The sequence below is a fragment of the Pseudopipra pipra genome, chromosome 8 (genome assembly GCF_036250125.1).
Source record: "Pseudopipra pipra isolate bDixPip1 chromosome 8, bDixPip1.hap1, whole genome shotgun sequence".
In the NCBI taxonomy this organism is placed as follows: Eukaryota; Metazoa; Chordata; class Aves; order Passeriformes; family Pipridae; genus Pseudopipra; species Pseudopipra pipra.
The window spans coordinates 12,362,446-12,388,076 of NC_087556.1; the positions used below are offsets into that span (position 1 = coordinate 12,362,446).

At 40.8% G+C, this 25,631-nt stretch overlaps 1 protein-coding gene across 11 annotated transcripts in view; it reads right to left on the reverse strand.

The window, feature by feature from the left end:
* The window catches only part of ZMIZ1 (zinc finger MIZ-type containing 1), a 347,839-nt gene that overhangs the window by 21,447 nt on the left and 300,761 nt on the right, over window positions 1–25,631 (reverse strand). For 7 of the 11 annotated variants that reach the window (XM_064662567.1, XM_064662570.1, XM_064662564.1 and 4 more), the window contains 8 exons: window positions 15,435–15,549; window positions 12,947–13,164; window positions 11,312–11,510; window positions 10,048–10,338; window positions 7,650–7,832; window positions 5,181–5,355; window positions 3,720–3,906; window positions 337–547 (listed from right to left, as the gene is read on the reverse strand). In XM_064662567.1, the coding sequence (XP_064518637.1) occupies window positions 337–547; window positions 3,720–3,906; window positions 5,181–5,355; window positions 7,650–7,832; window positions 10,048–10,338; window positions 11,312–11,510; window positions 12,947–13,164; window positions 15,435–15,549 (1,579 nt within the window). Of the gene's footprint in view, window positions 1–336; window positions 548–3,719; window positions 3,907–5,180; window positions 5,356–7,649; window positions 7,833–10,047; window positions 10,339–11,311; window positions 11,511–12,946; window positions 13,165–15,434; window positions 15,550–23,131; window positions 23,517–25,631 lie in introns of those variants that run through there. The other 4 variants (XM_064662574.1, XM_064662568.1, XM_064662575.1 and 1 more) reach the window with 4 other exon arrangements.

Sequence of the window (25,631 nt, forward strand, 5' to 3'; positions counted from 1 at the left end):
TCTTCATCCCAGTAACCTACTTCTACACTAATACACGTTAGCCACCTTGTTACATAGCACACAATAAATGGTAGGAGATCAAACTCCCTTCCTCCCCAAAACCATGAACATTGTCAGAGACACTGGAAGGACACCACTACATTCTCCAATAATTAAACAGCAAAAATTTTCATATTAGCACTCTGACTGTTTCAACATCATTAAATAGGAACCTTACCAGAAAAAGATATGGTAAAAAATGAGAGTAAGGCTCCTTCAGCTAAGGCAACATTTGCAAACTGTTCTAAATAGCAAACTCAGCATCAGCAGCTGCAGCCGTGAGCTCAGGGTACTTACGCAACAACATGCTGTGACTGTAATTTGAATCGTGTTTCTTCCTGGCTGGCAGACGTGCTTTAGGTGCAGAGGTTTATGAGATGTCTTGTTGTCACCACGTTCGATGGTAAGTGGGGTTGCATTAACGCTGACCTGGACTGAAGCTGGCCAGTTTGTGTTCATTTGTCTGTCTTCATGGTGATAGCACTTGAACTGCAACTCCAAGTCAGACCTGTACAACAACCAATAAATCTTCCTTTAACTTTGCTTTCACATTGCAGAGGGAGGTCGTTTTGATGCTGGGAACGTTCTTTCTTTCCCAATCAGATTATTTTTCTAGAACTATTGCCAATAAGGAGATAACATGCTTTCTTCATAAAAGCCCTTAACAGAAGCAAGTCATGATGAATTAATGATGGAAGCATGCCCCAAAGTTGTTCATATTTTACACTTATAAAGGACTTTCCAAAGAAACATCTCAAACCTCCTTGCAAACCTAGACCATGGAGTGATTCTGCAGAAAGAAGAATGTCAACATCATGTATGTCCTTTGTGTGTTAAGAAGAAGAAAACAGTATGCAGCAGTGGAGTGTGCTGGAAAACTGGATTCTTCACTACCAAAAGAGCATTTGAATGAACGCTTGACAGACAAAATACAAGTACAGCTAATCCTGACTTAAAGGTAAATCAACCAAGCTAAAATGACCCCTATATCTCACTCCCCACTGAAACTGCAGTTTCTGTGATTCCAAATTAACACAGCTGTGGATTAAATCTACCCAATTTAGACCTTATTTCAGGGCATGAATTCCTCCCACCTCTCCAATAATAATTTCCACACACTATTTAGCTCCTCAGAAATTAGTTCTGTAATGCCTCCAAAAAAGGAAGAGGCTGAGATTACGTTAATCACAAATTAAGTGGGTACAGACTATGACTTCAGTTTCATAAAAGGATGTTAACCTTGTGTTAGGAATGAGTAATTTAAATAAAAAATCTAAAAGAACATGGAAAACTGAACTAAAATGTCAGGATTCTGCGGTTCATGACAGCAAAAGACAGCTGAAAGTTTATCATTCACACTTGAAAATCTGTGTGCTTATTTCTTCATGTTTCCTGAAAGAAGATATCTTTGTAAGATCCAAGAGGAACAGATCATTCAGGAGATCATCACCTTAACTGCCATTTTCCTTACTAAGATTTCAATCTGACTCAACATAATCTTTCATGGATTTCAAAACATCAAGATTTAGCACTGGACACAAACATGTTTTTTTTTAAAAAGAAAATTAGGGAATACAAATTACCTGACCTTTCAACATAATCCATCCATATGAAGCCTTTTCAGGCTTTTTTTTCAATATTTTATTAACCATTTTTTGAAAGCTTTCTCTGCGAGTTCCACTCAGATTCTCACCTCACAAGAACACACCACAGTCATCCAAACTTGGAGGGAAGCAAGGTTTGGTACCTCTGACATCAAACCCAAGCCGACTGGGTGAGCAGGCCTGCTCAGTGTCACAGAGCAGTGACAGGGCTCGGGAGACCCTCGTGTTCTTAGCACGCAGTGTCTCCACCACGGGACGTTATTCATAAGCGAGCAGTGTGAAGGCTGAACCAGCTCCAAGGAGACATTTTCCCTGCCTTCAACCTTTCTGTTTCTCGTAACCATGAAAAGTTCCCAGTGGGGAGAGAAATAGTTGCATTGCTATTCATTATGTGTGTACATGTGAGAGGTTCTGCCGAATATTTTAACTGGCAGAAAAACATTGAGAATTGGCTCGATTCCACCATTCTCTATAAAAACCGAAATCCATCCACACATGTGACTAATTCATTTTTCTGGCATCCATCCAGCCCCCAGTTAAATGTGGAATGACTTCATTACAGGACCATCCGTTCTCCCCACTATTAACAAGCTTTTCAAAACAGCAGACCTGAGCACAGTTTACCTATGAGTCTTCATTAAAATAAGTTTAAATAAAGGCTATGTGTTTGGTGAGCGAAAGAAGAAAGAAAGAAGAGATATTAAGAAACAGCCTCATGCCTCAGTGCAGCACTATAAATCTACTGAATGAGCCAGCACAATCCCCAGTAGTGATTACTTATTAATAAGAACTGGCAAATAACTGCCAAAACTCCCTCTGCTGCGAGTACTCCACGATAATGAAATGCAAGCAAGCAATAACTGACCTTAAAGTTAGGTGTTAATTATTGGATGTGGTCTGCCTGCAATCTGCCTTCCTCCCAACCCCCAGGCTACCTCGGGGCAGAGGGGGCACCAAGGCACAAGGACTCCTGTACTCTACATCAAGCCTCAGAGCTTTAGAGCCAGAATCTGTCCCCAGGGCAGGGAAGTGAGTGCACCTCTCTGCCCACCTCTGCCCTCCACACCATGAGAACAGAAGTCTCAAGTGGATTCCAGTCAGTGGGAAGAAGATTCTCACAGGGAAATAACTTCCATGAAAGATCCCAAGCAACTAACCAGCCTCCACAGTGCACAGAGAAAGGCTCAAACAATGTAATCATCAGGCAGGATAAATACTGAGATACTTTCTGAGAAAAACAGAATGAGGAGACACAATTATTCTGTAGTATTTGTAAATATATAGATTAAAAAAAATTAAGGGTCTGATTGTCATTTGATCTAAGGCACTTCCATGAGCATGGAGGAACCAAAACATAACCTGGAATCACTTACACAGATCTACATTAAATGCAGGAAAGTACCACCAAGGAAAACTATTCTGCGCTGAAAATAAGAACTCACTAAGTGAAAACCAGAAGTCTTTGTATGTGGAAAGCTATGTTCTGATATTTCTGAGCTGTTTTTACTTGTGGAGTAAGAAAATAGGGGGAATTTAGGAAGTTAGTTTCTGAAGTTTGAAGAATTTAAATACTTGTCTTTCCAAATGATTTTACCAAGCCTCTAAATCAGGTCCTTCATTAGTGGGTTATTTTTCATTATCAGATAGTTTGCACCATTTAATTTAAGCATAAGCTGTAAGAGCCCTGCATAGCTACTCCTGCAATTAACATTTCAGAGGCCACAAAGCACCTTCAGAGACTCCGAAATGGAAGTTCATACTCGTGTGGGTCGGGTCACATAAATTGTGCTCCTGTTCCGCACAGATCAGAAAGGATGGAACAGCTGTAGTGATTTTTTTGGACACTGAATGCTATGTGCTACCAGCAAGGAGATACAGTATATATTATGAAGCATTTCAGAATGTGTTGTCTCTTGAAAATGACAGGTCAAAGTACCGGGGAGTCAAAAGGACATCCTCCCCATCCAATCTACAACTTTTGAAGCGAAATTCATGGCAAACCTCCATGGCCCTGAAATTCATGGCCACTCCTCCACCACGGGATGCAAGACTTCTTTGCAGCAAGGCTGAGCTTACCTCCACATCAGCGTCTGATGGACAGTCGGCCGTAAGTGAAAGACATGGTTACTGACTGCCAGGTTGTGTTCCAGCCGGAAGGGCTCCAGGACAACCCCATCTCTCACGGGAAACGTCAGACGCAGCTCATCGTTGTGGTTGGCTGGGATCGAAGAGGGAGAGAAAGCGTGAACTTTCCCTTTAGCATCTGCAGTGCAATAATAATGTGTATATTTATACAGAATAGTGACAATTTGCACAGTGATCTGCTACTGGGTCTAACTTAGCAGGCTTACACACACAAAAAAGAAAATCACAAGTGACTACGTCATCTAAGTGATGCAAGTGACAAGGCTCAAACTCATGACAATGGCAAAGCAGTCTTCTATTCTCCCATGCTTAACATTAGGACCTTAGCATTCCAGCCACAAACCAGGCACGGCAAGAATTCTTGGTTTTTATTACAGGATAGGTTCTGTGTCCAGGCTTACTCTGTTGGCAGAAGACTGACAACAAATCTCTTTATTATGTCAAACTGTGATAATGCTTGTTTTCCCTGCTTTGAACTGGGATCAACATTACCCAATTTGTTTCAACAGTTTCATCAGCTGAAAGTATCTGATGACCAAAGACACTGTATACAATTACTACCTGAGCCCATAAAGGAGGTTTTGTGGTAACTTACAGCTGATCTGTGAAGTCCAAATGGCTTTAAATGCTGTGTTCTTGCCCAAATAATACTGCAGGCCACCTTCTTCTACTTGATTTTTCAGCTATCCTGAACTCCAAACAGAGCTGCAAAGTGCTAATGCAGCAGCAGTTATTTTACAGAAAGCATAAAGGTTTTCACAGCTCCCTAGTAAATGATATCCCCTGTTGTTCATCAGTCACTTCAAAACCTCAAACATCTCGTGCTAGCATCTAGTCAGAGAGATCTTGTTATTCCTGCCCTGTACCCAGCCAAATGTAGCTGTGATGCTGAGTGGCTTTGAAAAGAACATATATCAATTTTTGGCATACTACTGAATATTCTTAAGAAGCCTGCACGGATTACAATAGAGACACCGCTATAAATATTCACATTTTACACTATTCTGCAGTGTTGTTCAATGAATAGCTTTGCCCTTGAACAAAACAGACCACAATGAAAGTTCATACAATAAACAAAGCACTCATAGCACAACCTGAAAACAACTGTTTTACCCTCAAGAAGTGTATCAAAGGAGTAGTTCAGGAGCAAAACCCTTACAAATTTGACCTAGAAGAACTTTTCTGATATTCTGTTTTAGGAGGGGATGGCAATCTTTCTCTTTTCTGTCCCCTGGCTCTAGTGAGCCTACACCGCACGTGCCACCTATTATAACTTACAACTTGAGCCTCTCCCAGAGCAGCAATCAGAGCTAGTTTCCAGACTTTGAAGGGTATGGGGCAGAGAACAGAGGAACAATAAATGACTGTGGGGGCATTCTGTTTGCTACTCACTTGGAGGCGGTGGTAAAGCATTGATATTTGGTTTAATATCAGGTGGGAATGGCGGTTTGACATCCTGGTTAGGTGACAGGTATGGAGGAATATTGCTCCCTGGTGTCATAGGTGGTGTGGGGTTTCCTGGAACAGGTGAATGAGGGTAATTTGCCACAGGTACAGGCCTTGATGGCTAGAAAATAAATAACATCACATTGTTATTGCAGTCTTAAAATAAGAACAATAAGCCTTGTGAGCAGCACTGTTATCAAACACCAAAGACTACAAACAAGGGAGGGAGGCCCCTCTGTTTCTGGACAAGAAACCACAGGATGTCCCATGAGGCCTTCAGGGAAGAGGCCCATTAGGAGAGCAAAGCAGGAACTGAAACCAGCAGACCAGCCAGCTTAACTCAGGCAATGACCAGATATAAGAAAGGCTGCCAAAAGCCTTTCTGCATTCATCTGAACACTCCCTTTCCAAAACCAACCAGCCATTCACTTCAATTTTTCCACACCACCACAGCCCACCCAGCCCTTTATATCTCTTTGCCTTCCTCCCAAAATAGCCTCAGGGCACAGAAGCCTACACAAAAAACAAAATCCAAAGACACACAATTAGACAGTCTGTGTCCCTTTTACTTCCATCTATCCTTTCTTCCACCCCTGTCCAAGTCATCTATTCAGAATTAAAGCTCTGGGGGTCAGGGGATGTTTTTTATTCTGTGTACCTACAATTTGATTCTGTCCCTAGTCTGTTGCTGGATAAGAGAAACTAATAGAAAAAGGATAATTAAATATAAATAGTAGCTACATATTAAAACACTGTTGGTTTTGTTTCTTGTAATTAAGGGGGTGGCTGCAGTTAACAGAATAAACCAATAACCCTGATGTGAAGGAAGCTGACATTAAACAAAACTGCAGCTGCATGGCACTCTCCTGTAATAGTTCATGTACCATAAGCAGAAACACATAAGAGTGTCAGAAGATGAAAACCTTTACAGACAGCCAAAGCATCCTGACTTCAAATATGACTCTGTAACTAAGTGCTGCTCTGCTAGACTAGGATACTTGAAAGTACCTAAGAAGAAAGGTGCCTTCTAAAATCTTAAGCATTTAAATTCCCAGCCATCTTTGTTTTTTTCCTTTAACACATACAGTTACTATCTCCACAATCACTACAATTTAAATGTTCAGGTTCTGTCTGTGGCAAACTGGAATTTTCCCCCACCCAGGATAATCTCCCTTATTAAAAAGAGCTCTTTTTCCCTAACTGTTTCCAGAGCAGTTGATATTTGAATACAAAATAGGAGATACACTGGAAAGACAACAGATTCTCTGTTAAAACTATCCTGTAAATCAAAAAACTTAAACCCATCTAATATAAACACAGATAAAATGTATTTAAAAATCTGCCACTTATAAACTTCAGAGATCTTCTGCTGTTATTTTAGTGTGACTGCACTGGAATTATAGTATAGAGGATCTGTCTCCTGCTTGTGTTCTTCCTGGTAGTGTGCTGCAAAAGCTTCCATGATGCAACAGGCATTCCTTTGGGTACCACAGTGGACAGTGTGGATGCACACAGAACAGATGCTCTCCGGAAAATGGTTTTGCTTTTTTTTTTTTCAATGGTGTTTTCTTTGTGAATCACACCAAACTATTCCAAATCAACACCAATCTGCAACTTAGATTCTTCCAGCCTACATTCAAAATCAGAATGTAGTACAAATACTTCAACAGCTAATGCTTTAAGCAGGTCAGAACATCAATGGTCCTCCCCATTTTATACTCACTGGAGTACCTGTGTGCAACAGGTCACTTTTGTGTGCATTTCAAAGGCAGCAAACCTCAGCAGGCCCTCAGTACAACCTTAGTTTGGAGAATACACAGTGCTCAAGATGTATCCACAAACCGGTTTTAGGCAACATTTTAAGAATTCTAGTTCTTGCCCAAAACAAGCAGCACAGAGGGAAAAGACTGAGGAAAAAAGGAGGAAGAGGTCGGAGAAAGTAACAGAAACTTCAAAGATGAAATCTACAACTGGAACAGCTTTTAAGTTTGGCCCGGCTTAATCCAACAGCGACCACTGTAGGTCCAAAACCAGAATGCTGCAATGTGGTACATGTTTATTACAAATTTTCAAAGCTGTATTCTTGCAGGGTACCACGAATAGGTAAAAATATTACACCTGAATCCCATTAGGTACTTTTTTTTAACAAGTTATTTTTGAAGTAAAACCAACGTTTTCTTGTAAAACCCTCTAATGAGCTGCAGCAACATTCAATTTTCTTTATGAACTGCTCTGAAGTCGCAATGCAACTTGGCTGATTGACTTGATTCTGTGATAGCCAAAACATTAGTAAAAACACTGTGGTTTTTTTCTCTTTCCTTTAATTGCGTAAAAGCGGTATCTATGAAGTCATTAATGTGACTTCATTCAACAAACATCCACCAGAACGCAACAAGATAATCTAAGAATTCTTACCTTGTAATACTGCCCCATGTTGACTGTTGGAGGAGGGTACTGCCCTGTGTTTTGCTGGTTTGGCATCCTCTGTCCAGGATAGTTGGGAGATGTAAGGGGTCTTGGAGGGTTGGGAGTGGGGTACTGACCAGGCTGGTTTGGAAACTGGCTATTTGGTCCATATTGCTGGTTTCCATAATTCGGCTATTTCATGACAGGGATAAAAGAAGACAAAAACATGTTTTATGCAAGCAGCTTTCTTGTACTGATGCCTACATTCATTAGTGGAATCAAAACAAACAAAAACCTCAATACTCCTCAAAAGCATAAAAACCTCACAAACCAAAGTGGGGTAAGAACAACCATGTACCTTAACACACACACACACACACACACACACACACACACACACACACACACTCTCAGCCTTGCAGTGTTGTCAAAGGGCACTGTGTTTGAAGAAACCAGAATTACAACCAGATGGAATGTTCACAAAATTTCTGTGTTTCTGCTACCACCCCCAAGCCTGGGACTCCTTTTCCAGATGTAGAATGGAAGCACAAAAATAAAAAGTAACAAAAAAAAAAAATTCTGAAACAGTCAAGAGAATAGAAGCTGTGTTGCCCATGTCTGTCTTTTCAACCCAACTGCTATGCTGGCGTCGTGCTAGAGTATTTAGCAATACCTTAACAACTAAAGAGAAGTTATTACTAGTCATAAACACTTTGCTAGTGCTAGCAAGGACTGTGCTGTGCTTTTGGAATCAAAGTCATGAAAACTGGAACTTTAAAGGTAATAAAATGTTAATTAGAAAAATTAACTTATTGATAAGAATTTTCCATAAATGAAGCTTTCAAAAACCGATAGGCAAATATCAACTGCAGAATTCCAGGCCAGCAAGTATGTAACATTTATGGATGGCATGGTTCAGAACTGACTCGTTGGAAACATGATCATATTCACTTACAACGAAAAACCTGCTTCTGAAGCAGCAAAAAGAGATTTAAAGTCATCCTTAAAGTATTAAATCTGAAGACAAAAATTATCAGAACAAGCCACATCCTGTGTTTTCTTAACTTAGTTGTGAATAAATGGCAGTATCTACAGAGTGAAAAGCCTTCCCAGAGTAGCAACTCCTGCAAAAGCACATCCCTTTTTTATTTCTGAATAAATTTTTAATTAGAAAATAGTAGTTTGCAGATCAGGAAAGAAATGTAGCTCAGTAAAAAATGTTTTCTATATTTTCGGTATGCCATGGTACTCTTTGTTGTTGTGTTTTCTATAAACTCTTACTACCATAATTATTGTCAGTGCAATATCACAATATTCAAAGCTCTACACCTGTTGCTGAAGTCTCAGTTGAATATAGAATTTCACAGGAAATGATCTCTAAAGTTACTAAGTGGTGGCTAGATTTATATAAACATGTAGGCGTACACAGATGCTGAGAGCTGCTGGGATTCTCAAAAACATCTACTGCCTGATGCACACTGATTTGAAGAGTAAAACACATTGGTGCTTTTTAATTTCAAAAGCTTGTTTGTCTACATATTTGGTTGTCTAAATTTCTTTAAAATTTTGACCCTGTTTTGCCCAAGGTCATATTGCAAGTCAATTATAATGTAATTTTGCCTACAAAGTTATTCAGATCTCCTGCAAGAGCACAGGAACTTACCACACTCCAAATAAACTTGCATTAGACAAATGCTGACAAACAGGGATTTGAGTTCAACATTATTTATATTCATCTCAGTGACCATGAAAATCAACACTCAAGAAGTTTAGAAAGCAATTGGTCTTTAAAATAAATGTTATTACTATTAATAAATAAATAAAACTTTCCTGAAGTTGCTAAGGTCTCAAACGTGTGGGAACTTGTAATATGAAAGAAAAAAAAAATAAGAATAAAAAATAAAAAAGAAAAGAAAAAAAAGAGTTCAAAGGCAGCCAGGCAAGGTAGAAAGGAAAAGATTGTGCTTATACAATGTCTGTCCTGTTATTTCTTTAGAAAAATAAAACCATCCAAGAAAACACAGATCACATGTTGGGCTCAAATGAAGTATTTCACCTTCAGTGTCCTTTTTAAGTTGTCATATTAAATGAATCCACTTTTGTGATGGAAGTCTGTTTAAGGTCTGCGAAGGCATCATGAGAACCTTATAGTGACATTTTGAGTGCTCAGCTGGTTTGGGGCCTTTCTTGAGTTGACTGTCACCTTGACTAACATAGCAAGGGCCAACCTGAATACTTTAGAAGCTAAAAAGGAAGAGCTGCTGCTGCTTATATTTCAATGGCTGCACTCCTACCAAGGCTGGAACAAAGATGCACCTATCTTAAAGGGATGTGTACCACACATCACCCACGTGTTGCAATTTCAGTCAAAATAACAGTGTACACAAAATACAATTTATTTTATTACCTCTCCTGGGTAGGGTCTCTTTATGCCCTGTATAGGCAAAGACTGGGGGCGAGGGCCTGGGTAGGCTTGCTGAGGCATCCTCTGCCCATGGGTGCTGAAGGGACTCATTCCAGGAGGCCGAGGCTGGTTCATGCCCATGGGTGGCCCGCTCATGCTGGAAGGTGTCATTCCAGCTCCCATGCTTGCTGGGTTCATGTTGCCTGGCATAGAAGCAGGACCACGAGGACCAGGCTGGTTCATAAACTGGTTGTTGTAAGCCTGAGTTGGACCCATCTGGAAAGAGGAACAAACCTTCAACGGAAGAAGAAGAAAAAAAAAAAAAGAATAAAATGCGACATGCATTTATAAAATGGGAAGAGGGAGCTGAACATGCTTTTTGGGGGAGGGAAGAAGGCAAGGATTTATGTCGCATTTTCTTTCAATGTTCTCCAGCATTTGATGGGCAGTGATGTTATTTATAATAAAAATTCAACTGGAATTGTAGAAGACAGACATAAGTCTAAAGTGAGAAATTAAATCTTTTCAATTGGTTTGTCTAGTACTGCAAGGTAACAGGTTAGGAAGTTGGCTGTGTAAATACAGCATAACACTACAGTTTCTAAGACACTGTGCTTCACATCACCTGGCACATGGACCCATATACTTCAGAACTCAGAGAGGTAAAAAAGCTAAGGAGGAAAAAACCTGAATTGATCAAACCTTTGTTTATTTTAAGAAAAAAATGGTTACATGACATGCTAGAAGTTATCACCAGAAACGCATGTCTTGCATAGCTGCTCTTACAGACAATATTATTATAAGCAAACCTCTCTTCTACTGTTGTTTTCTTGTTTGAAGGGAAAAAACCCCAATCAAACAACTGTAGTCAGCAAAATAAACAATTATCCAAGCATTACAAAACCTATTTCAAGATTCTTGAACATTTCACTAGGTTCTCAAATTTAGAGGGCTGGCAAAGGCAGCAATAATATATCATGTCAGATGCAGCTGTAATTTTGGGTAATCTTCAATTTTTTTTTAAGGGGCAACCCCTAAACTACAAAATACAGTTAGGCAAGATTGATCATGAAAAACACAGGACACTGACTCATACCTACATACACACATTCCAGCAGTTTCTCATAAGCATTTATAACCATGCTCATGCACAAAAAAATAAAAATAGAGTAGGCACCCTAACAAACACGACAGTAAGAAGGACAGCCCAATTCCCTGTAATGGTCCAGATCAGGCAGGTATGAAAACATAAGGGTTACTCTCTTACCGGTCCATACTGGTTCATGTCCTTATTCTGTGTTTCCTGAAGGGCTGCCACAGTGGCCGTGGCTGTAGCTGTTGCTGTAGCAGCTGCAGCTGCAACTGCAGCAGCGGCAGCAGCTGCAGCTGGCTGGGTGAAATCAGCTGGTGGCCTCGTGTGGGGGGGGATCCCCATTCCTGCAGGGGTATTTGGGCCTCCAGGGTAACTAACAGGGAAGAAAAGGAAAAAAAACGGAAAGAAAGAAAGACAGAATTAAGATGTGCCGGTGGATTTTGTTTTGAATGGTGGTGTGGTCCTCACCTGGAACTGTTCCAAAACCACCTATGAATGACTAATGAAAGCCAGTAGGAGAGGTAACTAGGTGAGTACAGGATACACAAGTGTTGTCCAGGTGCACCAGTCATAGGGGCTGCCACTGGAATTGCAAGGCACTGCCATCAGTTGTTTTGGGGGCAGTGAACTGCTTCACAGGTCCATAGCTTACTGCAAAGTAGAACTGAACTCCTGAAAGTTAATGCTCCATTTCCCAATAGTGTAGGGGCAGATTTCAGAGCAGCATGAACAGAGAGCTCCCTACACTACAGCACGTTCATCTGCCTCAGTGGTGAATTATGGCAAGTGTTCTCAATATAGCAAAAGCATTTCTCCCTGAACCTTAGCAGAAAGGCCAGGAGAGACCCAACGCAATCAACTCTGCTGGATCCCACACAATGTATTTCACAATTCCTACCCATCTCCTCTATTGATCATAAGATAAACTAAGCTAAACCATGCATTTCCCACTCCAAGATATCAAATATCTTTATAAATATGGGCCAGTATACTGTGCCCATTTTAGAGATGTTAATACAAAGCCAAAGAAACTTTCTGACTTGTTCAAGGTCACTCAACAGATTGGTGGCAGAGATGAAAGAAGAGGCAAGTTCCCTGAGTCCTGGGCTTATACTCTTCACACTAGACTGACTATACAAACAGCAGCAGTCTTTTCAGCAGGCTTTGTAGTGGGACCATAAACAGTGGTTTCAGTTAAGTGCCCTTATCACTTGTATTTACAAAGTACAGACACAGAAAGTCAAAATGTAACTAACCCCAGACTATTAGTTTTTGCTTATTTGACTAATGCAGCATTCATTTCCCAAAATAAATACACAGTACGACCATCTTTCTTAACAAACATCTTTGTTCCCAATTCTTTTCAAATTCCTCTTGTGGAGTAAGTCTTTGGGCAGAAATATTCTGTTGCATAGGAACCTCCTTTGCCCAATGCCCAAACTTAATCCTCCGTATGCACGAAGAAATTATACCATCAATACCTTTCACATCCTGGCCTTATTAAATGTTAATCATTCCTAAGCCTGTGGTCTGTTTAACAATCTCCCTTAATTAAAACTTTATTTTGGGGGTTTATTAGAGCTAATTGATTGACCTAAGCCATTTCCATTTACGGTGATGAATTTCTTTGCAGTTCAGGTAGCTGATTTCCAAAGCTGTAAAAACAGTATGTACTTCACTTAACCAGCATAAAATAGCTACTGAGACTTTATATAATTAAAATAAGCCCATGACGCTTCTGCCAGGTCACTAAAACAAGCTTCATCAACTACTTAAATCCATTTTCCGCCTCACACAAGTAAATCTTACCTGCCACCAAAGCCTCCACTCCCAGGATAATTGGGTCGCCCATACATGCCCTGCTGTATGTATGGCTGAGTGGAGCCTGCCTTGGCTGAAAACTGTTGCTGTTGTCCAGCAAACTGAGGGGAGTTGATTCCAGGGTTGCTGGTTGTCATCCCAGAAGCCATGGGATTTCCTGCTGGGTTCATAGGGTTGTTAGCATTTGCCATTGGATTTCCCAGCACCTGTGAGAAGAAAACATGAGAATAAGGGGCCGTATCTTGAATTACTTCAAGTAAATTAAGTTAATTTGCTGTGGTAGTTAAATTAAAACATTAACAACCCTGTACTCTGAACTCTTATCGGTATAAATCTCATTGATGCCTAGTGCACATACCTGGTGATTTCTCCTTTTCCCATTTCCAAACAAACCCAACTGGATGGAACCCTAACATGTTTATGAAAAGATCTGATGAAAAAGATCTGCCAGAACGATGATCTGACCATTCATTTGACTATGAGAAAGGACATGACTTTTCTTTTGTGGTATGGGTTTCTTCAGGGGTTTTTTGTTCGGGTTTTTTTCTCATGTATGGGTTTTGTTTGTTTGTTTGTTTGGGTTTTTGCTTTGTATTTGCTTGTTTGTCTGATGCAGGCCTTTGAAATACCTGGAAGTATTCAGTTCCACTACCATACTGCAAAGGCTACTACAGATGTGAAAACTGTGAAAGAATCTTGAATCTAAGTCTCACTAAAGTGTACAGAAGTCTACTGTTTGTTTTTATTGCTTCTTATAAAAGAGTCCTCTGTTCTGTTTTTTAAAAGGACTTGTTTTGCTTGCTTGAAGAATTTTTTTTCCCAAATTGCTATGATTTCCATTGAGATGTAAGCATGGTTGTTCATGGATCAACTGCACAGAAATGTGCCTCCTACTTGAAAAGAAACTTAGTGGTCACGGTTTTTACAGAAGACCAAGTCATCAGCTTCAGGCATTTGTGAAAAGAAATTGGTGAGCCCAGCTCATTCCTTTCCCTCGATGAGAAGGAAGACTTACAGGAAACCCTGACATTTATTTCAATCTGCTCTGAATAGCTACAACCAAGAGTCACATTCCAGAGTTTCACTGCTCCCTTGCAGTGACTCTGAAGAAGCATTTTCTTTCTTTGTGCCAAAACACTTTTTTCCTTCTATTGCACATTCCTCTGAAGTACCATGAAGAGTTCAAGTAATATTGCAGTTTTCTTATAATAGAACAAAACTCTGAGTAAATTTTTTTTATTCTTTCCTTTTGCCTTTTCAAGTGTGAAAGATTTCCACAAGAAACTACATTTTCATTTTCTGGCCAATATATGGACCAATGTGCTTACTCAAGTGTTTCTCTTCCAGATGGGATATCTTTCCTTTTAATGTATTAAAAGAAATCAACAATAATAAATCATGTTATAGGTCCTGTAACTGTTTCCTCTTGTTATTTTTTGGAAGAAAGATTATGCCACCACCAGTGCTTACATAACTGCCATGTGAGTATCTGTATGACTTGGCCTCTGAATAATTTCTTTTCCAAACAGCTCATTCCATAACCATTTTGTTTTCAAATTTCTTACCAAAATTAAAATAATAACAAAAAAAATCACTGGAAAATTTTGTATGGGATCTACTGTCACTTGGTTTGAAGAAAGCAGAAAAGACAGGTTAGAGTTATGTACAATTTGCACTCATTAAAGATGGTGTTCTGTTTTGAGCACTTCATCTATGGTGTAAGAAAAGGCCAGACTGTCTGAGAGCTTAATTTGTGCCACATCCCTCAGAGTGCACACTATCACAAATAATTGGCAACTTTTTCATAAAAGTTGCTTCTTTTTGTATGGTATAATTCAATATACAACACAGAACAAAAAGAGAGTTAAGAGCAGAGAGAACCAAGTGAACAACCAGGAAGTATGGCTCTCACCTGGAAGCCAGGAGCTCATGCTTCTGTTTCAATGTATATTGAAATATTTTTGCAAAGTCAGGCAGCCTTAACAGGGAGAGACTGCAAAGAACGCAGCCTAATGCTGGTAGTTAGCAACCCAGTGTGGGGGTAGACTTGGTACTAAATTTCACCAGCCCACAAGTACAATACACAGCACCATGTAAAATCAACAACTGTCATTTGGTGAATCTAGCTAATTTTTTTTTTAACATAACAATTCTTCACGTGCAATCTGAAATTCCCAAGAGCTTTGGGATTACCCCAAAACCATGCTTTTAGTGTTGAAATCACATAGAGCAAAATTCAAGCTAAACCCAAGCATGACATTTGCATGCAGCTAAAGGAGTAACTGATGCAAGCTCTCAGACACCTCCTTTCCGATGCCACCAAAGTGGACATGACTTGGAGAAAAATGCACCATGTACAACAAAGAAGACAGACACTGCTATTAATCCCAACAGGATTTTCCAAAAAGCTTTCCATTTTACAAATATTAGCAAAAACGTGTAGCTAGAGGGGAGGGAGCATATAGATGAAGCTTACCTGGCTTTGAGAGGTGTTAGTCACACCCCATACTGTGGTGACCACTGATAAAGAGCCTGGAGGCTGGTTGGTATTTTGTTGCCAGGGAACAGAATCATAAGGGAAAGACCCATCACTGCAAAAACAAACGTTCAGGAGGGTGAGATTTTGGAAGTTTAAACAGTGGCAAGCTGCTGGTGGGGACAAGGGGATTAACATCTGACATTACCTTACCTCTCCACTCCTCTTTCCATCATTAGCCTAGCACTCTCAGAGGCATGAAGTTTCTTTAAGAGCAACATGATCATATCAAACCACACAGAACTAATGAATTCCTTAACTATATCGAAGCATAGGGCTTTCACCATAAAAAAGGTCTGTTAGCAGTGGAAGTACAAATAAACTCGGGGCAGAGTTTCAAACAAGGACACTAAGTTACTCAGAAGCACGTATTTCTGCAATTCATCTCAAACTCTCCAACAATCACTGCTTCAGCTGCCTTATATCAATTCAATTAGATTTTGAGACCAGACTGCAGTTCCACTGTCTGCAGTGGGTCCCCAAATGACCAGAAAAGCCTTTAAAGCAATAGCAGTTCAACATCATTTTGAAAAGTAAATTGAAATTCAGATAGTGTTCTCCCACACGATGGATAAGCTGCATGCCAAAAACAGTATTAGCTAATCAGCATTCTAGAAAATCAACTGCAGATATACAACACATCTTTCAGATGAATATGTGGATGAGAGGATTGGGTTTTTCCATTAGCTTTGTCCACAGATACAAGCAAACATTTCTTACAGTTCTTTTCATTAAAAAAAACCAACGCATTGGTGGTTTCAAAATGAACACAGGATAAGGATGTATCTAGTGTAATTAATGAAGTATGTTAAAACCAGCGAAAATAACTATTAATCTTATAACCATAAAATATATGCCACTTGAAATCTGCTCATTCTCATACTATCAACTTGTAAATTAGATTTCTATTTGTGTATATGTACACATACACACAGGTGATCTTTCCTCATCTAGATATATATACACCATTTAATAGACACACATTGCTCTTTCATTTTCAAACACTATTAACTTGTATTTCATATCAAGAACTGCATTTTTGTCTGGACTACCAGCTATCACTGAAATTCTATCCAGGGCTATTTTGCCTGAAGAATCCATACAGGCTCTACATGTGCTTTATCAATGAGTTTCAAAGCCTGCTGACTCTCCCATGTCCCCAGACAGTACTCCAGGCTTGGACTGTTTCTCCTTCCTTCTATGCTGTGAGCCAAAATCAAGGACTATCTATGTGCTCATTCTTTAGCCTGTACGTAAAACATAGTGTAAATAATTTAAGAACAGGAAGTGCATTGCACAGAGAGTACACATGTATGTGACAAAACCTGCCTCTGTCCCAAGGAACAAATAACCTAACAATAAAAACAGCAACTGTGTAAGGCAAAATGAAACAAAGAATACATTTCACAAACAACTAGGAAATTGCAAACAAATTCCATAACACTGGGCCAGCACAACAGCACTGTATCAGAACATAACTGTGCATTTGAACTGACCTATTTGTTTCAAAATACCCTAATTCAATTAAGCAATAATATCACACAAAATATTGAATTAGGGATAACAATAATTTCCCCTAACAAATAATTAGAGAAAATTAATGGAAAACAGTAATTCTCTGTAAGATGCCTGACATCTAATGTTTACATTGACAGTATCCATATAAACCAGTGTGTGAATAAGGGGATATCGAACACCTTGCAACCACTAAGTCCTAGTAGCCCATGTTTCTTTAAAATATTTTCTCTTAGAAAGCTGAAAATCTTGCCCCTCTCATTCAGAGGCTCAGACAATGGCTTCAGTGACTAATATTTGCAAGTGACGCAATGCTTCAGCAAGTCCCCTCCACCAGCGTGGAGACAAACGATGACTAACCCAGAATTTGTGACTGCTATTAAGCCTTCCTCTTTTATCCTGCTCTGAATGATGCCTCCTACTTTACTTCCTTCTCTGACTGTTTCTGATGATGTCTGCTCTGTGATTTGTTTGGATATTTATGGCACAACTGAGTGTTCGTATACTTGAATGACTACAAAGAAGCTCTCTCCATGACATAAGCAGTGAAAGGACTCACTGCAGACACTCCTCTCTATTCCCCACTGATGTACTGTGGACAGGTAATAAAACCTGAGGAATAAGGCAAATATTTTGCAAGTGTATGAATAAATAAGAAGGGTAATGATAGACAGGAATCAAACCAGTGAGACAGTCAGTGAAGATTCTTCTAAATGCAAATATACAGTTTGTAAACATACTCAAACTTTGAGCTAGCCATGCTTCAGTCTGCTGTTAACAAGTCATAACTACTACTTCACTTTCTTTGCCTCCAAAGCATGTTTCTCTCCTTTACAGTACACAGAAGAAATTTCATATATCATTCATCCATAGCTTCCAGTGGTAGAGTCAGAGCATTTGTTCAATAGAAGGCTACACTGCTTTCTCAAAGACTATACAATCACTTCATCCTAATTATAAATACAGAATAAATCACTCAATTTTACTCTATTACAGTTAAAATGGGTGACACCTTGAGAAACCATATTGTTGATATATGACGAAAGCCTCCAGCACAACACATAAAAGCCAGAAAAAGAGACCAGGTACAGATTTGTTGAGAAATACTCACTGTGCACATTGAATAACATGACTCCCACATTATCCAACACAGGACTTAGCTTTAAATCACAGACACTACTAATATCAGAAATTATAGCAACACTGAAATAGTGATAGATGTGCCTTGCAGAACATGAATTTACATACCCTCATCAACACTTACTGCCCTAGACCTCATCCCTTAAACTTCACCTTAGCTGAGAAATACATGGCAATCTCATGGTTTGCATTCCCCAGGATGATACTCTGGCCCATCACCAATTACATGAGTGTCTCAGGATGACTTGTGCCATACTGAATACAATACCTACCCTCCCCTCCATCACGTGAAGGTTTCTTTGGTTTCAAGCAGTAGGAAGTGCTAAAACATGTGCCACTCAACTAGAGGATTACTTGTCCCTCCACTTCCCTCTTTCAACTTGTGTTTCTGTGCTTAAAACAACCCAAAGGAATACTCCCACCATCAAAGGAAAACCCGTGTAAGTACCGTAATGAAACGTGACCAATCCAATTCTCATTTGCAAACGAGCAGTGGCTTTCCACTGTTATTATACAGAGCTGTGAATTATCCTGAAATCCCTTTCTTTAAACTTGAAAATGGCAGCCAATGGAGAAAGAAGCTTCAACCTCTTCAGCCAAAGCGAAATGCTGCCCATGACATTGTTCCTGTTGAACGGTACAAGGGTAATTAAGTCTCTCACTGCACCCTGGAGGGCAGTGAGTCAGTTTAGGCTCAGCTGGAGTCCACTAAAAGAGTATTGACTAAATTTATAATAGTGCTAATGAACCTATACATACTACTGGTCAGCATTAAAGGCCAAACAACAGAGGAAGCCATAGACCAAAGAAGAAGAGATGGAGGGAAATTACTTCTCCAACTATGATGTAGCAATACTGCAATCAAGCAATGAGCAAAGATTTCTTAGCTACTGGCAAATGTACTGAAACCACCAGTAACACAACACTCATGCTGGAGAAGTACCTTGATAGTTAGGTCTAAACAGCTTCTCTTAAGCCCAGTACTAGGCAAACAGAACCATGCAGACACCCAGCCTCTTAGGAATACTTACAGACTTCATGTCAGACAGATTGACAGCTAATTCCAATAAAAGTTGCTTAACAACAAGTGACCTCCGTAAATTAATACTAGTGAATTACTGTAGTTTATACATAATTTGTGGCATTATTTGCTGTATTTTAAATACGTTTACGTTGTCATTAAAGCAATTTTACATGTATCTGATACTCTGTTTACATGTCCTCATTGCTTAGGAAGGAGATGGTTTAGTGAAGTACACATCCCTAGAGCATTGATACTTTACATGTTGTGGAGGAGGGTGAAAACTGGAATTATAATTTCCTGGTGATTTTCCACATCGCTTGTTGGGAAGGCCAGGTGTCTAAAACACTACCTTTATAAAGCACCTATCTCTGTTTTAAACATTAAAAATCTATCAACTACTGCAGAAAAGCACCAGATGTTGACTTTCTTAAAAAACCTTTTCACTCCAAGCACTGGTATCAAGTTTCCCACAACTGGGCTTTCAGTGGCTAGTTTCTGTTGCTTACCCTCAAGCCAGCTTTACAGTTTTGTCAGGGTCTTTAATGTTTCTGAAGCACAGTCATCCCACCTGATGGGTAGCTGACACACAGAGAGTTCACACAATCCCTTAAATCTCCTGACTCTATCATAACTTCCTCAGCTGACGCCAAGATGGGCAGGTAATTGCCAGTCTAACACTGACTGTCATTTCTGCCCTGTCTCCTTTTGTCACCCATGGACACCTAGACAGGACACCTCATGACAAGGAGCGAGGTGTCAAAGATCTATACAGGCCAAACACCCCTTTGCAATTACACATGGCCAAAAATCAGAACAGTCAAAATACAGCCCAAAACTGGAGCTCCTGATCTGTTCCTGCCCGACGGCATCTCTCTGTGTCTGCACCTTGCTCTGCCTCTGGGTGCATGTGTGCTCAGGGTGCTCAGCACCCCTTGGCTGTATTCTTGGTTGGAGCCTCTAGGTGACACTACTTTAATACAAACGAAACCATAACTGTTTGCAAACAAGGCTCCTTGCTCCCCTCTTTTCTCCCTAAAACCTCATGCATCTGTATAGCAGAAAAATATCACAAATCCCACAGTCAGAACGGGCAATAAAGCCCTGGGTAACTGCAGCACCAATACATGTATTTCAGACCCATACTGTCTCACAAGTTAGGCAGCTTTAGCTTCTTTCACTCAGGTTTAGTTTTTTTTTTTACTTGGACTCATTGTGTGAACACCACTCACATAACTCTAATTGCAAATATGGATTCAGTTTGCAATCCTTCTTGATTAGGCCACCATCATGAACCTAACACTAGAAACTGGAAAAAAAATGGGAAAAAAACTAGCTTAAGTCCTTTCTGGAGTATTGTAGTGTTTCACACCAAAAAGGCAGTTAAAATTCAGTATTTGCACTGCACCATACAAACCTAACAATTTGATAAGCTAGGAACCCCCACCAACATATTCATAAATAACAGATCAAATGGATTTTTTTTTCTTTTCTGTCAAAGGTCCACTGAAAATATCCTTGGCCTTGACTATTAATTTGAAAAAACCCCACTGTGACAACTGAAAATCAAAATTCATTTCTGCTTACTGGCAATCAAAAATATTTTGGAGATCTGCTTCTGTTTACTTTTTAAAAAAACCCAGAAATTTTAAGGGAAACAACCGACTTCTCATTTTTCATTGAGATTTTTTATTCAAGGGAGCAAAGCCAACACCTCCCCATCTGAGATCCATGCACCATCTTCATACACCTACAGTGTTTGACCAAAGCGTTTGAACTTGAACACCTAAAATAAGTTTTTAGTCTAGTTGACAGACTACTATTAAACACATTACTATTAAAAAAACACCTACAAAATTTGACCAAGTTGTCCCTTTTGTGCCATGTTTTCCATAGACTGTGTACACCGCTCTAAGCTATTAATTCTCTTCACATAGAGGAATATGGCAGAGCAAGGAGACCCCCTTGTAGAAAGGACATGAAGACCACTTACAGTCAGCAAGGAAACATGAGGATATATTGTAAAGGAAACAAACAATAAGTACCCCTGTACATCACACACTGACATGAAACAAACTAAAAGCCAATGTTGTGTACAGGTATCCTTAGCTGTTTACATTCAAGATGAGGAAAACAAGAAGGTGGTGTAGTCAGTCTGTATAGTAGTACTGACTTTGGATGGCTAGCAGGAATTCACTTTTGACTGATGCTATCTATGTGATTCATACCTTCCTGAAATATATTCCCCTACAGAGCATTATTATTTGAAGAAGTTTAAATTGTATTGGTAAAAATTAAGACTCCATCCCACATTTCACTAAAAAAACCCCTAAAACACAATCCCATCCAAATCACTGGGTGTTTTTGTGTAATGTTAAAGTGAAAAGCCAATTTGGAAGCATTCTGCAAGACTTTATTTCCCTCAGTTCTTAATGGCATGACTACAAATATTCAGATCTTTCAGAGAAAATACACAGTTCCAAAATATATCCCATCACAATTCTCAAGTCTGTTGCTTCCCTCCACTCTTCACAACTAGATGAATATGTTTCTCTAAACCTTTGGAAAGCTTTGATTCTCCCAACTCTAAATGCACAGAAGATCCACATCTACTCCTTACCTATCAAGAAAGAATTACCTCAAGTGCTGTTTCAGTACTGGATGCTGCCCGTATCATGAAGAGGAAGACTGAAAAGTGGTTAGAAATTTCATAATTCACTGTAAAAAGAAGGATGCTGTTTTATGACAAACTGTGTGAGAACAGAAGCATTCTGAAACCATCTAGGTGAGCAGATGCAGGTGAAGCAGTCAAAAGGTGAAAGCAGCTAGCCATTTATCAGCTCAGTAGTTTGGATGGCACCTGCAGCTAGCAGGTGGCTATCACCCCCTGCCTCTGCTCTTTTAAATATCCACACACACACATCTGTAATAACCATTCATGCAGCCACACACATATGCACAATACAGCCGCTTGCATGGACACTGAGACGCCAAAAACGAGCTGGCAGTTCAGCAGGTGATACAAAGTACCTCTGGAAGCTGAAAGCCCTTAACTTTTTCTTTATAGTTCTGACAAGGCCTGTGAGGCCTGGATGACTTATGACTGCACAAGGCGGGAACACTGCCTTCCATTTCACATTGGGTTGCTACAGATCAGTCTGTGACACACTTGCTGGTGTGCTTCTTGGCGCCCTTACTCTACAGACAGTGTCATCAGTTAGAGCCATGCCTGCAAGTATCACACTGCTCAGCAAGTGTTACTGCATCTGAATTAAACTCCTAAAATTAGAAAAATGCATCAGGCCAAATAATTAGATTAATTCATAAGTTTTTGAACCTGCAAACACCCACATCACCCCTGCATGCACACACAGTCCTGCTGCACTACGGATTTCATATATGTCCACGCACACGTGTGTGCGCACGCAAAGATACAGAGATAACACAACTTATTTCTGCACATGTGGAATAAATGATCACAGCTATGCAGGTAAGAAACACAAATGCTACTGAGACCCACTGCTGCCTCAGAAGAAGCAGAAGGGGTTACATTGTCTGACATGGGGACTACAGCATCCATCTGATCAAAGGAAAAAAGATTAAAGCATCACACCCAGTTCTATTGTCACACAAGTAGACCATGCAATGCATTACTACAGCCCAGATTACAGTTACAAAATCCACCGGTAACAGCCCTGTTATTAACATGCCACCTGTTACCTTTTTCAAAATGCTGAAATTATCTTATGATCGTTTTCAGCTTGACAAATGCAGTTTAATCTTTATTGCATCTCACAGCACAGACCTGCTTCATCCATGTCTTATTTATCTCACGTGTGTCGGAATGCAAACCCGAGCCCTTAGTCCCCCCCCTGCCACCAGGCATTCCTTCTGCTCTGCTTTATCAATGTACCTGGGTTTCCATATCCGACTGCTCCTTTACAATAAAAAACACACCCACCCAGTATTCTACCATTGCCCGTTGCCTTGGTAATCCAAATGCCTGGGTACTCGCTGATTATCGGCGAATGAGACTCGCATTGTTCACACCGCAGCGCGTCTGCTATGTTAATGTGAGATAATGGCAGCCAGAAGACTCCTTTTGTTCCCAGCTTTGCTGTTTATTCATAGTGCCTGGAGGTCAGCGACTGCTACAACAACCGGGGAAGGAACCGCTGAGAGCGTGAGCAGATTCCACTTCTGCTTTTGCCTCTGAGACAGGGGGAAACACGAGCAGCCCCGCACAGCGAGAAGGGCACCGGGAGCTCTGCAGTCTGACTCACGCAAGGTGTAGCAGGCGGCTCGGAGGAAGATGTGATGGACTTGCACTTCCGAGATTTTAGATGAAGCTGATTTACGCTCCCCGACAACAGAAAAAAAACCCGCTTTCTTCGAGAGGCACGGCGGGAAGGGAGGGAGAGAGGGAGGAGGGGGCAGCACAGCACCGCCGCAACTCACGGGAGCGAGCCGGGCTGGGGGCTGCGGGGCTGGCCGGGCACAGGGAGCGGGGACAGCCCTGCCGGGGCAGCGGCCGGGCCCAGGGCAGCGGCTCCCGCAGCGCCCGGCGGGCCGAGGGCGGCGGGCCGGGCCGGGCCGGGCCGGTGTCGGTGCCAGGGGGCGGCCGGGCAGCGCCGAGCCCACGGAGCGGGGCCGGGCCGGGCAGGGCAGGGCAGGGCAGGGACCCGGGCGGTGCGGGACTGCCGGCGCTCCGCACACACAGGGCAGGTCTGAGACACGTCTCCCCGAGCCGTCTCCGCACTCTGCCTGTCAGAGCGGTTTGGAAATGCTGTCGGTGACACAGTGACACGGGCAAACAGACCGTCACATCGCATCTCCCCTGACGCGGTAAGTGGGGACCGAGAGCACGAACAGGCTGTGGTACCTTCCGCGCATTCCCAGCTCGGTGGAGATGAGGACATTCAAGAAGGTGCACCGGCTGGTGCGCTGTTTCTAATCCCTGGAACAGCCCTTTCATGGGAAGAAACCACCGATTCCTGCTAAAGGCACTACCAGTATCTAATTAATGTCACCGACCCATCTGCCCAGGTTGCTGATGTGCTCTGTCTCTGGAGTAGGCTTTGTTGTCATCTGCAGCGAAAACCAGTCAGGAGTGTCTTAGCACGAATCGCTAACCCATTTTATTTTAGGGAAACCATTAGAAAAGCCCTCCATCACTGCAAATAGTAATAACTATTTCCTTTTCTTTCCATTGAGATTCTGAGGGACGTGAGAACCCAGATGCACGGGAACATCAGGAATATAAAAATTGACAAAATTGAGTATAGGGAATTCATGCCTTTTCTAATCTATTTACAGAGAAATCCTGTGGAGGGTGACATTTTTATCTAAGTGAATGAATAACATACACGTAAAGAAAAGGCATCAAGACAAATTACAGGTTTTAGACAAAATACACATCTATGTTCCTGTTGCCAAATTATCCAAAAAAATCAAAAACCTTTTAAAAAGACAAGGTATTTGCCATAATTTACGTCAATAACGATTTTTTTTTTCACTCCACTGAAAACGTTGCCAGACTGTAAACTCCCTCCCTGCTTAGAAGCCATGTCACCTCCTGGCAGGCAGGCTGGAGTGCAATGCTAACAGCGTGGGTACCCAGAAAACAGCTACTCACACTGAACTCACCCTGTGCTGAACCACGGGCTGTCCCCTCCCCCAGCCCTTCTGCGTGTGGAAAGGACTGCTAAACCTCACACGTGGACCTGATGCTGCAGAGGTTGAAGGGCACTGACCTAGTTCTGATGTTCCCTATCCAAAGGTATTCAATCCAGTTAAAAGACTCCCAATGATTTTAATGAGTTTTGCAACAAAGAGATAGGCAAAATATAGCTTTCAGTGTCACCATGCAGTTATCATGCTGACAGCCAAAACGGTAAAAAACCAGGGGTGCTGCCACAGCTGAATGATTTTTAACTCCAGTGCCACACAAATGAGTTGGTTTCCTTGAGAACAAGTGACAGAGGGAACCTTCCCAATACAGTCAAAGAGGATAATCATGTAGACTAAGCACAAATCATCATGTGCTTTTGAGAGCAGACCTCATGCAAAAGAGCATGATACTGTTGTGATTATTACTACACAGTAAATCACAATCAACCAGACATTTTCAGGAATTGGATGTTCAATATGGCCCAAACATGGAAACGATACCTGTCTGTTCAAAGCTGTTAGTTACCATATTTTAAAAACTAACATAAGCACCATGAAGCCTGAGAAGATCAGATTTTGCCTCAATCAGCAGACATACTTTAATAATATTTGCCTAGTTTTTGTCAGGATTTATAAAAATATCAGCTTACACTTTTTAATTAAAGTAAATCACAAACCAAAACCGTAAAACTTTGTCTAGTATATACAACATGCAGAGGAAAAAATTTCTTGTTTCTGAACTTTTCCTTTATTTTTTTCTGATGGTGAATTTTAACGTTGAAGGACAGAAA